The sequence below is a fragment of the Felis catus genome, chromosome B1, assembly GCF_018350175.1.
Source record: "Felis catus isolate Fca126 chromosome B1, F.catus_Fca126_mat1.0, whole genome shotgun sequence".
Taxonomy (NCBI): domain Eukaryota; kingdom Metazoa; phylum Chordata; class Mammalia; order Carnivora; family Felidae; genus Felis; species Felis catus.
This window is the reverse complement of record NC_058371.1, coordinates 38,480,222-38,493,935: the sequence shown is the minus strand read 5'-3', so window position 1 is coordinate 38,493,935 and position 13,714 is coordinate 38,480,222. Positions and strand designations below refer to the sequence as shown.

The 13,714-nt window shown below is 35.7% G+C and overlaps 1 protein-coding gene across 25 annotated transcripts in view; it reads left to right on the top strand.

Moving 5' to 3' along the window:
- The window catches only part of PSD3 (pleckstrin and Sec7 domain containing 3), a 785,560-nt gene that overhangs the window by 601,971 nt on the left and 169,875 nt on the right, over positions 1-13,714 (top strand). For all 25 annotated transcript variants that reach the window (XM_045055432.1, XM_045055440.1, XM_023252529.2 and 22 more), the window contains one exon: positions 896-1,089. In XM_045055432.1, coding sequence (XP_044911367.1) covers positions 896-1,089 — 194 coding nt within the window. The remainder of the gene's footprint in view (positions 1-895; positions 1,090-13,714) is intronic.

The window sequence follows — 13,714 nt, the reverse complement described above, 5'->3', positions numbered from 1 at the left end:
TTATTTTGAAGTTTTAATCAAAAATCTTTAATCATGAGTGTCTAATAAACAGTAAAAACAAAGGTAAGCCAAGAAATTGAAACAGGTGAAATAAGACAAATGTTCTTAATTTGGTGTTGTGTTTTTCAGCAGTTTATCAGTCTATTAGCTTTCATCTTCATTTCACTCCTCTTTATTAATTGAATGTAAGCATCCATTTTCTGCAAACTTCATACTAAGTGTACATTAAAAGATTTGCCCTGCTTGAAGGAACTGAGATTCACAAAAGACTGGGCAATTGGTTTTCTCAGTGGTGCCCCACATTTTTATGGCAGTTGAGAAAATTGTAGCTAGAAGATGCCAAAGTACTAAATGACGCCACCATCCTACCACATTGATAGCTTTACTGGGGGTTTCAATATAAGAGATTATTTGGTGGATATAGTTCAGTATTATCCATTGTACTTAATCTAAAATTATTCATTGTATTCTGTGTACTTGGCGATGTGCTAAAACATGTAAAAATCAAAATCAAAATCATGATTTCAGCAAAAGAATCCTCACTCTTTTGAAAGAAGACAGGTATGAAGGTAGTGGGTAGAAAGAGCAAAGGCTTTAGAGATTTTGCAATCATTACCTTACCATCTCTCTTTGATTACTAGATCTGTGGCCTTGGGAATTTATTTAAACTCTCTTGAGTTTGCTTCCTTATCTGTAATATAGGATACTAATATCCATCTTACAAGATCTTTATGATCATTAATATTTGACACAGACACACAGTAAGTGATAGCTCTTATTATAGTGTTTTTATCAAGACTGATGGACTATTGGAAAACATGATAGTTTATTACACTAAATAACTTTGTTCATTGAATATTGTGTTAGGTGCTCAAACTGTGTTTTCTCCCTTTAGAGATGATGAGGAGAAAAAAAAATCTCCAACTGAAGGAACTGATGAGAAGGCTAATGGAACACATCCAAAGACCATCAGTCGTATTGGGAGTACTACCAACCCATTCTTAGACATTCCTCATGACCCAAATGCTGCTGTATACAAAAGTGGATTCTTGGCTCGGAAAATCCATGCAGATATGGATGGGAAGAAGAGTAAGCATAATTTATTATTGTCATTTTCTATTTTAATTATTTCATCTTAAGGCTCAAAATTTAAAGTGAATTTATCTGAAGTAAAGTCAAGGATAAAGAAAAATTATATTAGGTTTGTCTAGAAAAGTATTACTGAAGTTTGATGATGCCTCTAACCCTCAGAAATCCATTGTCACGCTTGATCTTCTCCAAGTAGAATTATAGAACTTCTGGGGCGCCTGGGTGGCACAGTCGGTTAAGCGTCCGACTTCAGCCAGGTCACGATCTCGCGGTCCGGGAGTTCGAGCCCCGCGTCAGGCTCTGGGCTGATGGCTCAGAGCCTGGAGCCTGTTTCCGATTCTGTGTCTCCCTCTCTCTCTGCCCCTCCCCCGTTCAAGCTCTGTCTCTCTCTGTCCCAAAAATAAATAAACGTTGAAAAAAAAAATTTAGAATTATAGAACTTCAGAAATGGAAGACCTCTTACAGATTATTCCTTTCTAGCTTTTTATTCATTTATTTACTCTTGCCTTCAACAAATAATTTTGAGTACTTACTATGTGCTAGGCATCAAAAATATAGCAATGAATACGATGGAAAAGGTATCTGTCTTCATGGAGTTTACATCTCTCATGGTTGTGGGGAAGAATTAATTTATAACACATAGAATAATCAATAATGTAAGATCCCAGAAACAAAACAGGAAGGGAAAGAATTGCAGTCTATGCACATTTGAATGATTGGCCTTTGTGGAAGATGGATAGGTGCAACATAGGCATGCATGGTATAATTAGTATTGGGATATTAGAGTCCCATCTGATAGCTTTGTGAAGTATGAGACATAGTTACCTATAACAGATAATAGTGTTTGAAATTTGGAAGAAATGAAGTATGTTTCTGTGCTTAGAATAGCCTATGTAGAGTGAAATAGCAATTTGATATAGTTGGACAGGCTAAGGTAAGCTGGTATGTATGCTCACAATTAGTAGGTTAAACCTTTAGGGTATCCTTACCTACCTACAGATGCAAACATGTAGTGCTTGGATGGACATTACCACTATTTCCATCTATGACTTTTTCTTACTGTGGTAGTACTTTCTGTTAGGTTACAGTCAAGAGAAAGACTGTAATAGAGTGGCTTTGGAACTGACTTAAGATGCTGACTAAGTTTCTCAGTTTTTCCAAGTTTCTTAGGAGTACCTCTACCATATTTCCTGTGCACTCTATATACTAGCCTACTAGACTACTTGATTTTTTCTAAGAGAATTGTGTCAGGACTCTTGTAGTTGCAAGTGACAGCAAATCTGACTGGCTTATGAAAAAAGGGCAAGGCCACACTTAAAATGAAGAATTATCACCAGGACACTTTATTATATTGTCTCTGCATTATAGTGCATGTCACCTGTATTCCTTACAACAGGGCTCTTTCACATGGCTAGATACATAATTATTAGCAGCATTACTTTATGTGTTCAATTTTGTCACCAAAGTATTCTTGTTTCCTAACTTTGAATTTAGTATATTATGTGGCAAGATTCTGATTTGTATTACAGAGGGATGGAATACTGTGATTGACAGCACACACTTGGTTGAATGCAAATAGAAAAGTTCCCTCAAGAATGAATAAAATACAGAAAAGGGGGTCTTTTTGGTAGATAAAACAATGGTATTCATTTCTTTGTTGCCAGCATACACACACACCCTTTCTCCATCCAGTTCAAATGGTGCTTTTGCTGAACCTAGTACAGTTTTCCATTTATAACCACAGATACACTCATTCTCTGTCCCACATGCCATGCCTAGAAGTGACTCTCATCTCCAAGATTAAAATTAGCTGATTGGTGTCCATTTTGTCTCAGATAGGGATGTAAATTCACTTATAGGCTAAATTAAAAATATACAAATGTCTGACATACTTCATGTAAAGTAATAGAAGCAAAAAACAGAATAACTGCAATTTAAAATAACAGTTCAAAAAAGCAAAAACAGCAAGATAGATAGCTATCACTTATTCCATGTAATTTTCTACATTCTGCCTCATAAGGATAACAAAGTTAACCTAATTGAGTCTTTTTTCATTGAGTCCCTTCCCTAGCGATGGATTGATATAATTGGTTAGCTTATTCCAAAGAGTCCCCAGATTCAGCCTATCAATGACATTTTCTTTGTTTCATGTTTCCCTGTGCCATCTTGGAGGATTATTGGAGAAAATTCCCTTGCTGGAAGCTCTACTCCCTTATTAGCCCACTTTTATATGAGTATAGGTACAAAATCTAGGAGTTACTTAGCAGTTGAGACAGAACTCTTATATCACACTGGGTTTTTCTGCCAATATAACTACTTTAAAGCTTTAGTTAACTCCTTTGAGTACTTCAGATTGATTAGGACAGTATGTCATAGGACTTTTGTCTTTTTAGCAACCTCAGAATTTCTGCCTAGGTGGGACCCTCCCCTGGAAGACCAGTGACAGGCCCCTGCCCACACCACACAGAAAGTACTATCCCTAAAGCCTGGAGTTTTAAGACTAGCAGGCTTGGCTGTGATACAGCTCAGAGGGCACCATGGGCTAACAACCTGGAGGCAGACAGTGTGGATACAGCAATCTGAAACACACCTAGAACACACAGAGGGGAGATTATTCACTCTTCTCAGCTTGCTTTCCTGATAGACAGCATGCACAGGGACTCCTTTCCTTGAAGAAAGGAGCTGGCTGGTGCCATTTCCCTCCCCTGCCCTCAGCATAAACACAGAGCCATTTGTGGGAAGCAGCATAGCATCAACACTGGCTGCCTAACCTACTTATACCAAGCCCTACACCCCTGGGCTCTGACACTACTGCCCTTCTTGGTCAAGCTCTCTCCCATCCTAGCATGGTTCCCTTTCCATAGAACACCAGCAGAAACCCCTGCCCACACCATGGCTCCCAACCAGAGAATTCTGTAGGACTGTAGTTCAGGTGGAAGTAGTATCATATCTCATTTAGCAAGCAGACCAGAATATACCTAGTTAAAACTTGATTCTGGCCAAAGACCAAACACTGTCAACTGTAGGCAAGACAGACAACTGGCCTGAAGGATACAGCAGCCAGAAAAGAACAGCAGAGTGCACACATCACACTCTGAAGTACCAGGCCCTGGGCACTATATGATCTCTTTCATAAAGCCATTATTCTTAGAAGCAGGAAACCTAATGCAGTTTTCTAATATACAGAAGAGGATAGAAACTTAGATAAAATGCCAAGACAGGAATTTAGCCCAGATGAAAGGAGAAGACAAGGCCATGGCCAGAGATCTAAGAGAAACAGATATAAGTAACATACCTGATGGAGAATTTAAAGCAACAATCATAAGGATACTTACTGGGCTTGAGAAAATAATGGAAGACTTCGTGCATGTCCTTAGCACAGAGATAAAAGAGTTAAAAACAGAAATGAAAAATGCAGTAACATTCAAAAGAAGCTTGATGTAATGAACACAAGGATGGAAGAAGCAGAGAAACAACTAGGTAATGTAGAAGATAAAATAATGAAATATAGTGAAGCTGAATAAAACAGAGAAAGAAGAATTATGCAACATGAGAATATACTTAGGGAACTCAATTACTCCATCAAGCATAATAACATTCATATTATAGGAGTCTCAGTAGAAGAGAGAAAAGGGGGCAGAAAATTTCTCTAGATCCTAGGAGGCACAGAAACCTCCCATCAAAATCAACAAAAGTAAGCCAGCACTAAGGCATTATAATTAAATTTGCAAAATATAGTGATTAAGAAAAAAAAATCTTAAAAGCAACAAGACAAAAGAAGTCCCTAACCTACAAGGGAAACCCATAAGGCTCACTGCAGATTTCTCAACAGAAACTTCCCAAGTCAGGAGAGACTGGCATGATGTATTCAAAGTTCTGAATGGGAAAATTTTGCAGCCAAGAATACTCTGTCCAGCAAGGCTATCACTCAGAATAGAAGGAAAGGTAGAGTTTCCCAGATGAACAAAAACTAATGGAGTTTAAAGCAGCCCTGCAAGAAAACTTAAAGGGAACTGAGTAGAAAGGAAAGACCAAAGTGACAAAAACAAGAAAGAAGAGAACATCTCCATGACATGACAAAAGAAGGAATAAACATCTCCATGACATGACAAAAGAAGGAATAAAACGGCATTAAATACATATCCATCAATAGTTATTCTGAGTGAAAATGGACTAAATGCTCAAATCAAAAGACATAGGGTGTCAGATTGGATAAAAAGACAAGACCCATCTATATGCTGCCTACAAAAGACTCATTTTAGACCTAACACAACTGTGCCTTGAAAGTGACAGGATGGAGAAATATTTATCATGCAAGTGGACACCTAAATAAAGTTGGAGTAGCAATACTTATATAGGACAAGGTACACTTTAAACCAAAGACTATAACAAAAGATGAAGAAGGGCACTATATCATAATAAAGGAGTCTATCCAAAAAGATCTGACAGTTGGAAGTTATTATGCACCCAAGATGGAGGCACCCAAGTGTATAAAACAATAACAAACATAAAGCAACCCCTTGATAATAATACAATAAGAGGAGGAGACTTTATCACCCACTTATATCAGTGAACAGATCATCTGTGGAAAAAAATTAAACAAGGAAACAATGGATTTGAATGACATACTGGACCAGATGGACTTAACAGATATATTCAGAACATTCCATCCTAAAACACCAGAAAACACATTATTTTCAAGTGCACATGGGACATTCCCCTGAATAGATCGCATACTAGGTCACAAATGAGACTTCAAAAAGTACAAAAAGATTGAGATCATACCATGCATCTTTTTTGACCACAACACTATGAAACTTGATGTCAATCACAAGAAAAACTATGAAAAGACAACAAATACTGGAGGTTAAACAACATGCTACTAAACAATGAATGAGTCAACCAAGAAATCAAAGAAGAAATTTAAAAAATACTTGGAAACAAATGAAAATGAAAACACAGTGGTCCAAAACCTTTGGGATATGCAGGAAAAGCAGTCCTAAGATGGAAGTATACAGTGCTACACGCCTACTTCAAGAAACAAGAAAAATCTCAAATGAAAAACCTAATCCTACACCTAAAGGAAGTAGAAAAGGAACAACAAATGAAGCCTAATGCCAGTAGAAGGAGGTAAATAATAAAGATTAAAGCAGAAATAAATGGTATAGAAACTAAAAAAACAATGGAGCAGACCAATGAAACTAGGGATTTCTTTGAAAATGTTAGTAACATTGATAAACTCTTAGCCAGATTTATCAAAAAAAAAAAAAGAAAGAAAGAAAGAAAAAAAGGAAGGACCAAAATAAAATAAAAATAAAAGAGGAAAATTAACAGCCAACACTACAGAATACAAACAATTGTAAGAGAATATTATGAAAAATTATCTTCCAACAAATTGGAAAACCTTGAAGATTAGATAAATTCCTAGAAAGATATCATACCAAAACTTAAATAGGAAGAAATAGAAAACTGAACAGACCAATAACTGGAAAATAAATTGAATTAATAATCAAAACTCTCCCGACAAACAAATTCCAGGGCCAAGTGGCATCACAGGTGGGTTCTACCAAACATTAAAAGGAGAGTTAATACCTATTCCTCTCAAACTATTCCAAAATATAGAAGAGGGTGGAAAACTTCCAAATTCATTCTATGAGTCCAGAATTACCCTGATACCAAAACCAGATAAAGACTCCACTAAAAGAGAAGTAGAGGTTAATGTCCCTGATGAACATGGATGTAAAAACTCTCAATAAAATAGCAGCAAACCAAATCTAACAGTACATTAAAAGAATCCCCATGATCAAGTGAGATTTATTCCTGGACTGCAAGGGTGGTTCAGTATTTGTAAATCAATCATCATGATACACCACATTAATAAAGGAAAGGATAAGAACCATATGATCTTTTAAACAGATGCAAAAAAAAATAAACATTTGACAAAGTACAATATCTATTTGTGACAAAAACCCTCAATGTAGTAGGGTTATTAGAGAGAACATAACAACATAATAAAGGTCATATACGAAAAAACCACAGCTAATATCTTCTTCAGTGGGAAAAAACTGAGATAATTTCCTCTACAGTCAGGAACAAGATAGGGATGTCCACTCTCACCATTGTTACTTTGACATAGTCCTGAAAGTCCTAGCCACAGCATTCAGAAAACAAAAATAAATAAAAGGCATCCACATCAGCAAGGAAGAAGTCAGACTTCAGTCTTTGCAGATGATGTGATACTCCATATAGAAAACCCAAAAGACTCCATCAAAAAATTGCTAGAACTGAAACATGAATTCAGTAAAGTCATAGGATTCAAAATCAAGGCACAGAAATCTTTTGTATTTCTATACGCCAATAATATAGCAGCAGAAAGAGAAATCAAGGAATGGATTCCATTTACAAGTGCACCAACAACCCTAAGATACTAGAAATAAACCTACTCAAGAGGTAAAAGATCTGTACTCTGAAAACTATAAAACACTGATGAAAGAAATTGAAGAGGACACAAAGAAATGAAGATGTTCCGTGATCATTAATTGGAAGAACAAACTTGTTAAAATGTCTACTACCCAAAGCAGTCTACACATTTAATGCAATCTCTATCAAAATACCACCAGCATTTTTCATAGAGCTAGAATAAACAATTCTAAAACTTGTATAGAACCACAAAAGACCCTGAATAGCCAAGGCAGTCATGACAAAGAAAAGCAAATTGGAAGCATCACAATTCCAGGCTTTAAGTTATATTGCAATGCTGTTGTGATCAGGACACTATGGTACTGGCATAAAAACAGACACATGGATCAGTGGAACAGAATAGAAAACCCAGAAATGAACCACAACAATATGGCAATTTCATCTTCAACAAAGCAGGAAGGAATATCTAATGGGAAAAATTCTCTTCAACAAATGGTGTTCTGAAAATTGGACAGCAATATGCAAAGGCATGAAACTGGGCCACTTTCTTACATCACACACAAAAATAAATTTAAAATGGCTAAAAGACCTAATTGTAAGGTGGGAAACTATTAAAATCTTAGAGAACACAGACAGTAACCTTGTTGACATCAGCCATAGCAACTTTGCACTAGATAAGTCTCCTGAGGCAAGGGGAACAAAAGCAAAAATAAACTATTGGGACTTCATCAAGATAAAAACTTCTGCACAGTGAAAGAAACAATCAATAAAACTAAAAGGCAATCTTTGGAATGGGAGAAGATATTTGCAAGTGATGTATCTGATAAAACGTTAGTATCCAAAATTTATAAAGAACTTATCAAACTCAACACCCAAAACACAAATAATCCAGTTAAAAAATGAGCAGAAGACATGAGTAGACATTTTTCCAAAGAAGGCCAACAGACACGTGAAAAGTTGTTCAACATCACTCATCATCAGGGAAATACAAATCAAAAGTGCATTGAGGTATCACGTCACACCTGTCAGAATGACTAAAATTAATGACACAGCAAACAACAGATGTTTTGAGTTTACTGAGAAAGGGAATCCCCATTACACCGTTGGGAATGCAAACTGGAACAGCCACTGAGGAAAACATTATGGAGGTTCCTCAAAAAGTTAAAATAGAAGGGCACCTGGGTAGCTCAGTTTGTTGATTGATCAGCTCTTGGTTTCAGCTCAGGTAATGATATCACAGTTCCTGGGTTCAAGCTCCGCATTGGGCTCCAAACTGGTGGAGCAGAGCCTGCTTTGGATACTCTCTCCTTCTTTCTACCCCTCCTCCACTCTTGCTCACTCTGTCTCTCTCTCTATCTCTATCTCTCTCTCAAAAAAAAAGTTAAAAATAGAAATACCCTATGATTCAGCAGTTGAAGTACTAGGTATTTACACAAAGAATACAAAACTACTGATTCAAAGGGGTACATGCACCACAGTATTTATAGCACATTGTCAACAATAGCCAAATTATGGTAAGTACCCACATGGCAATCAACTGACTAATGGATACAGAAGTGGTATATGTATGTAATGGAATATTACTCTGCCCAAAATAGAATGAAATCTTGTCTTTGCAACCACATGGATGGAGCTAGAGAGTATCAGGCTAAGCAAAGTAAGTCCATCAGAGAAGGACAAATACTGTCTGATTTCACTCATGTGGAATTTAAGAAAGAAAACAAATGAACATAGAGGGGGGGAAAATAAAACAGACTCTTAACTATAGAGAACGAACTGATGTTCGTTGGAGGTGAGGTAGGTTTGTGGACAGGTTAAATGGATGATGGGTATCAAGGAGTGCCCTTGTGATGAGCACTGGCTGCTGTGTGTAAGTGATGTATCAGTAAATTCTGCAGCTGAAACTAATATTACATTGTCTGTTAACTAACTGGAGTTTAGATAAAAATTTGAAAAAAGGAAAAAAAGTTACCTTGGAATAAGGGAGTGAGATTGAGAGATTGCTGTAGTGTATGCTAAGTATATGTTTAACTTCATAAGAAACTTCCCAACTATTCCAAAGTGTCTCTGTACCATTTTGCATTCCTCCTAGCTATGCATGTTATATCCTCTTGATAAAATGATTCCTTTCTCATGAAATGATCCCCCTCATTCCTGGTCTTACTTATTTTGAAATCCACTTTGTCTTAGATTAACATAGTAACTCTCCCTTTCTATTTAGTTTCTGTGTGATATTTAGATTTTTTTCTAGCTTTTTAATCTATAATTTTGTCTTTAAAATTGTTGTATACAGCATATTGATGTCTTGCTTTTTATCAATTTACAATCTCTGTGTTTTAACTAGAGTGTTTTCCTGCCTTGTTTAAGATTTGTGTGTGTGTGTGTGTGTGTGTGTGATTCTTTCTTCAATATTGGTGTATTGTCTTTGCTCTTTGTTTAATAATTTTAATGATTGTTTTTGGATTTACACTATAACTTGTCACAGTCTGTTTTCAAATTTTACTACTTCACGTGTAGTTTGAGACCCTTACAACAGGCTATTTTCTTTTCTCTTTTCCTAGCATTTGTGCTACTGTCATATGTTTTACTTGTGTATATGTTGTAAAACTCCTAGTACATGGTGATTATTTTTGCTTTAAATAGAAATGTGGTTTTTACCTTCACCCACACATTGACTATTTCTGGGATACTAAGTTTCCCTTTGCTTTTCCAGATTTCCACTTAGTATCTTTTTTTCTTAAATAATTTCCTTTAATATGTCTTAATAGTAAAGTCCTGCTAGCAAGAAATGTTCTCATGTTTTATTGGTTTTAAAAAAAAATGTGCAATGCAAGGGTGCCTGGGTGGCTCAGTTGGTTGAGCGTCTGGCTCTTGATTTCAGCTCAGGTCATGATCTCACAGTTGGTGAGATAGAGCTCTGTGCTGGTAGTATGGAATCTGCTTGGGATTCTCTCTCTTTTCCTTTCTCTCTGTTCCTTCCCTGCTTGTGCTCTGTCTCTCTTAAAATAAATTAATTAAAAAAATTTTAATGTACACTGCATCTTAATTTTAGGAATTTATGATTACTGGTTGTAGAATTATTTGGCAGTGTTTTCCTTTTCCTTCAGTAATTTAAAAACATTCCATTGTTCAATGCCCGGTGTGATTTCAGGCAAAATGCCTGCTGACATTATTTGTTCCTCTGTACTTAGCATGTTTTGTTTTTTTTTCCTCCTTCTGACTGCTTTGGTGACTTTTCTTTTTCTTTTTGATTTTCAGCAGTTTTATTATGAGCTGTCTTAATGTGGTTTTCTTTTTCCTTGTCTGGTGGTTGACGTTCTTGGATTCATCAGTTTATATTTTTCACCAATTTTGGATATCTTTTAGCCTTTATTTCTATGGCACCCACCCCTCTTTCTGGGACTCTAGTTTCCTGTATATTTGACTACTTGGTATTACATGAAAGGTTCTTTGAGGCTCTGTTCAGTTTTTTCCAAATCTTTTATGTAGTTTCAGGACTTTATTTTAGTAACATTTTATTGCTGTGTCTTCAAGTTTACAACAGTATTTATCATTGTGTATATAGTATTCTTACTTTTGAAACTGCATCATGAATCTTTTCTATCCTCCATTTCTCTCATTATCAAGATTGTGTTTTTCTTAATATCCTTGAGCATATTTGTCATATTTACAATAGCTATCTTAAGGTTCTTCTCTTTGATTTCCTTTCTCTTTCATTTCCAGACTGTTACTTTAATTGTTCTGCTGCCTCTGGGTTATACTTTTCTTTATCTTTGTATTCCTAGTAATTTTTATTTGAATACCAGACATGTGACATTTTGGAAGACGAGATTTAGTTTTATTACTTTAAAGAATACTGGATTCTATTGTATGGATAAGTAACTTGTAAAATAACTGAATCCTTTAGAGGCTTGCTGTTACCCTTAGTTATGATGGATCCAAAGCAGCCTTTATTCTGGGATTTATTTAGCTTCATACTAAAGCATTATTTAGACTCCATTGCCCTAGTTTTGCAAAGTCTTTCTGTACTCTGTCTGATGAGAGCACAGACTATTCTCAGCCCTATGTGAGCTTTTGAAATTGTTTATTCCACTACTTTTTGGTAGTTCTTTCCAACACCTTGGATAATTTACTTTCACATGTACTCAAGTTAGTGCTCTAGCCAAGACCTGGGAATTAACCCTGTAAATCTCCAGAGCTATCCTCTTGTGTAGCTTTCCCTCTGCTGGACAGTTCTAGCCACCTCAGCCATACCAAACTTAGCATGACTTCCAAGTTCTGTTTTGGTACCCTCTTTCACTACTGGATCTTAGCTATTTCTTCCAAGCAGTAATCTGGGATTACCTACCTCATTTGTTCCTTTCTCTTTGGAATCTATTCAAAGCTGCCTATTATACAACATCTGAAAACTTTTGTTTTATGTGTATTGTTCTGTTTTCTAGTTCTTATGACAGGGGAGCAGTTTTTGTAACAGTTAATTTTTCATAGGCATAAGGAGAACTAAATTGATGACTGATCCCTTTTGTTAAGAAATTTCTTTCTAGGGGCGCCTGGGTGGCTCAGTCGGTTAAGCGTCTGACTTCAGTCCAGGTCATGATCTCGCGGTCCGTGAGTTGGAGCCCCGCGTCGGGCTCTGTGCTGACCGCTCAGAGCCTGGAGCCTGTTTCGGATTCTGTATCTCCCTCTCTCTCTGACCCTCCCCCATTCATGCTCTGTCTCTCTCTGTCTCAAAAATAAATAAATGTTAAAAAAAATTTAAAAAAAAATTTCTTTCTAGTTGTCTCAGATCTCAAGACTTAATATTTACTGAGCTATGAAAGTGATAAGGAATTCTAAGCCTTTGAGTACAATTGAACTCGTTAGATATGTATTTGGAGATTCAGAAAGGAGTTGTTTGCTTTCCAGCTAATCTCCATGCTCTCCCTACCTCCTACTTGTCGGACTTTAAATCATATCCGTTTGAACTGGTTTTTCTCGGTGATAGACTGCTGCTGCTTCTTGGAAATGTACTGGAATGGCTGAACTGCTTCTGAACCATTTGCCTTTTTCTTTTAAGAGGTGATCACTATAAGTAAATTCAGAATATATTTTATGTTACTAATGTCTGGTGTGTTTTGAAATAGATCATTTTTAACTTCCAGTACATTAAAAAAGTAACAACAGTGGAGCTTTCTTGGAATAAGGGCTTCAAATAATTTTTGAGGTATCTGTGTAATGGCACCTTTTTGACATATTTATCCAAAGTCTATAAACACTTTATTTGGGTTATCATGTTCAGTGTACCTAGAACTATATTTTATTTATATACATACATACATATATATGTATATGTATATATATGTGTGTGTATATATACACATATATATGTATATATGCATTTGTATATATTTGTGTCTGTGTGTGTATATATACATATATATGTATTTGTGTGTGTGTGTGTGTGTGTGTGTGTGTGTGTGTAAACATATCCAGGTGCTCTGATATTATAGCTATTACTCTGATACAGATATTACCAAAAATTTTTAATAAGTGAAGATTTTGGTTAAAACTATGGGGAGATTAAAACCCTGATAACTTGTCTCTAAAGGACCTCTTGTCTGACTCAATATTTGGTATCTTTCACTGTTTAGTTAACTCTAAGGACTCAGTTTGTCAGATGTATCTGTAAATGCTCATAAGCATTTTAAAAACCTTAGAAGTTTCCTTTGCTTCATTTAATTAATTTATTTAGCTTTTTAAAAATAAGCTCAACTCAGAAATTTTAACTGGAGGAGACAAATCATTGAAAGCAAATGTTGTATATTTTATAGAAGTATATGTGTTTATCAGACTTATTAAATCTGACAATAAGGTAAAGTATTGACAGGTCAAATTTGGAAAGCAAACTATCTTCTGAATTTGTCAAAGTAAAATACAAAATTCAGTATAACCTCTTAGTTTTATTAGTCTGATGTGGGAAATTTGTGGAAATCAAGAAAGGTATTAAAGGTAAATCAAGAAAGGTAGACAAGATATTCAAAATTTTAAATGTTTAAAAAATGAGGATGATAACAGTGATAATCAAGTGATAAAGTGGTAAAAGTGATAATCACTATTAAAGCTTTATCCTAAGCACTTTGTGCATTAATTCATTTAATCTTCACTCTAGGAAGTAGATATTATTAGTATCTACATTTTGTTAAGGAGGAAATGGATATTTAACATC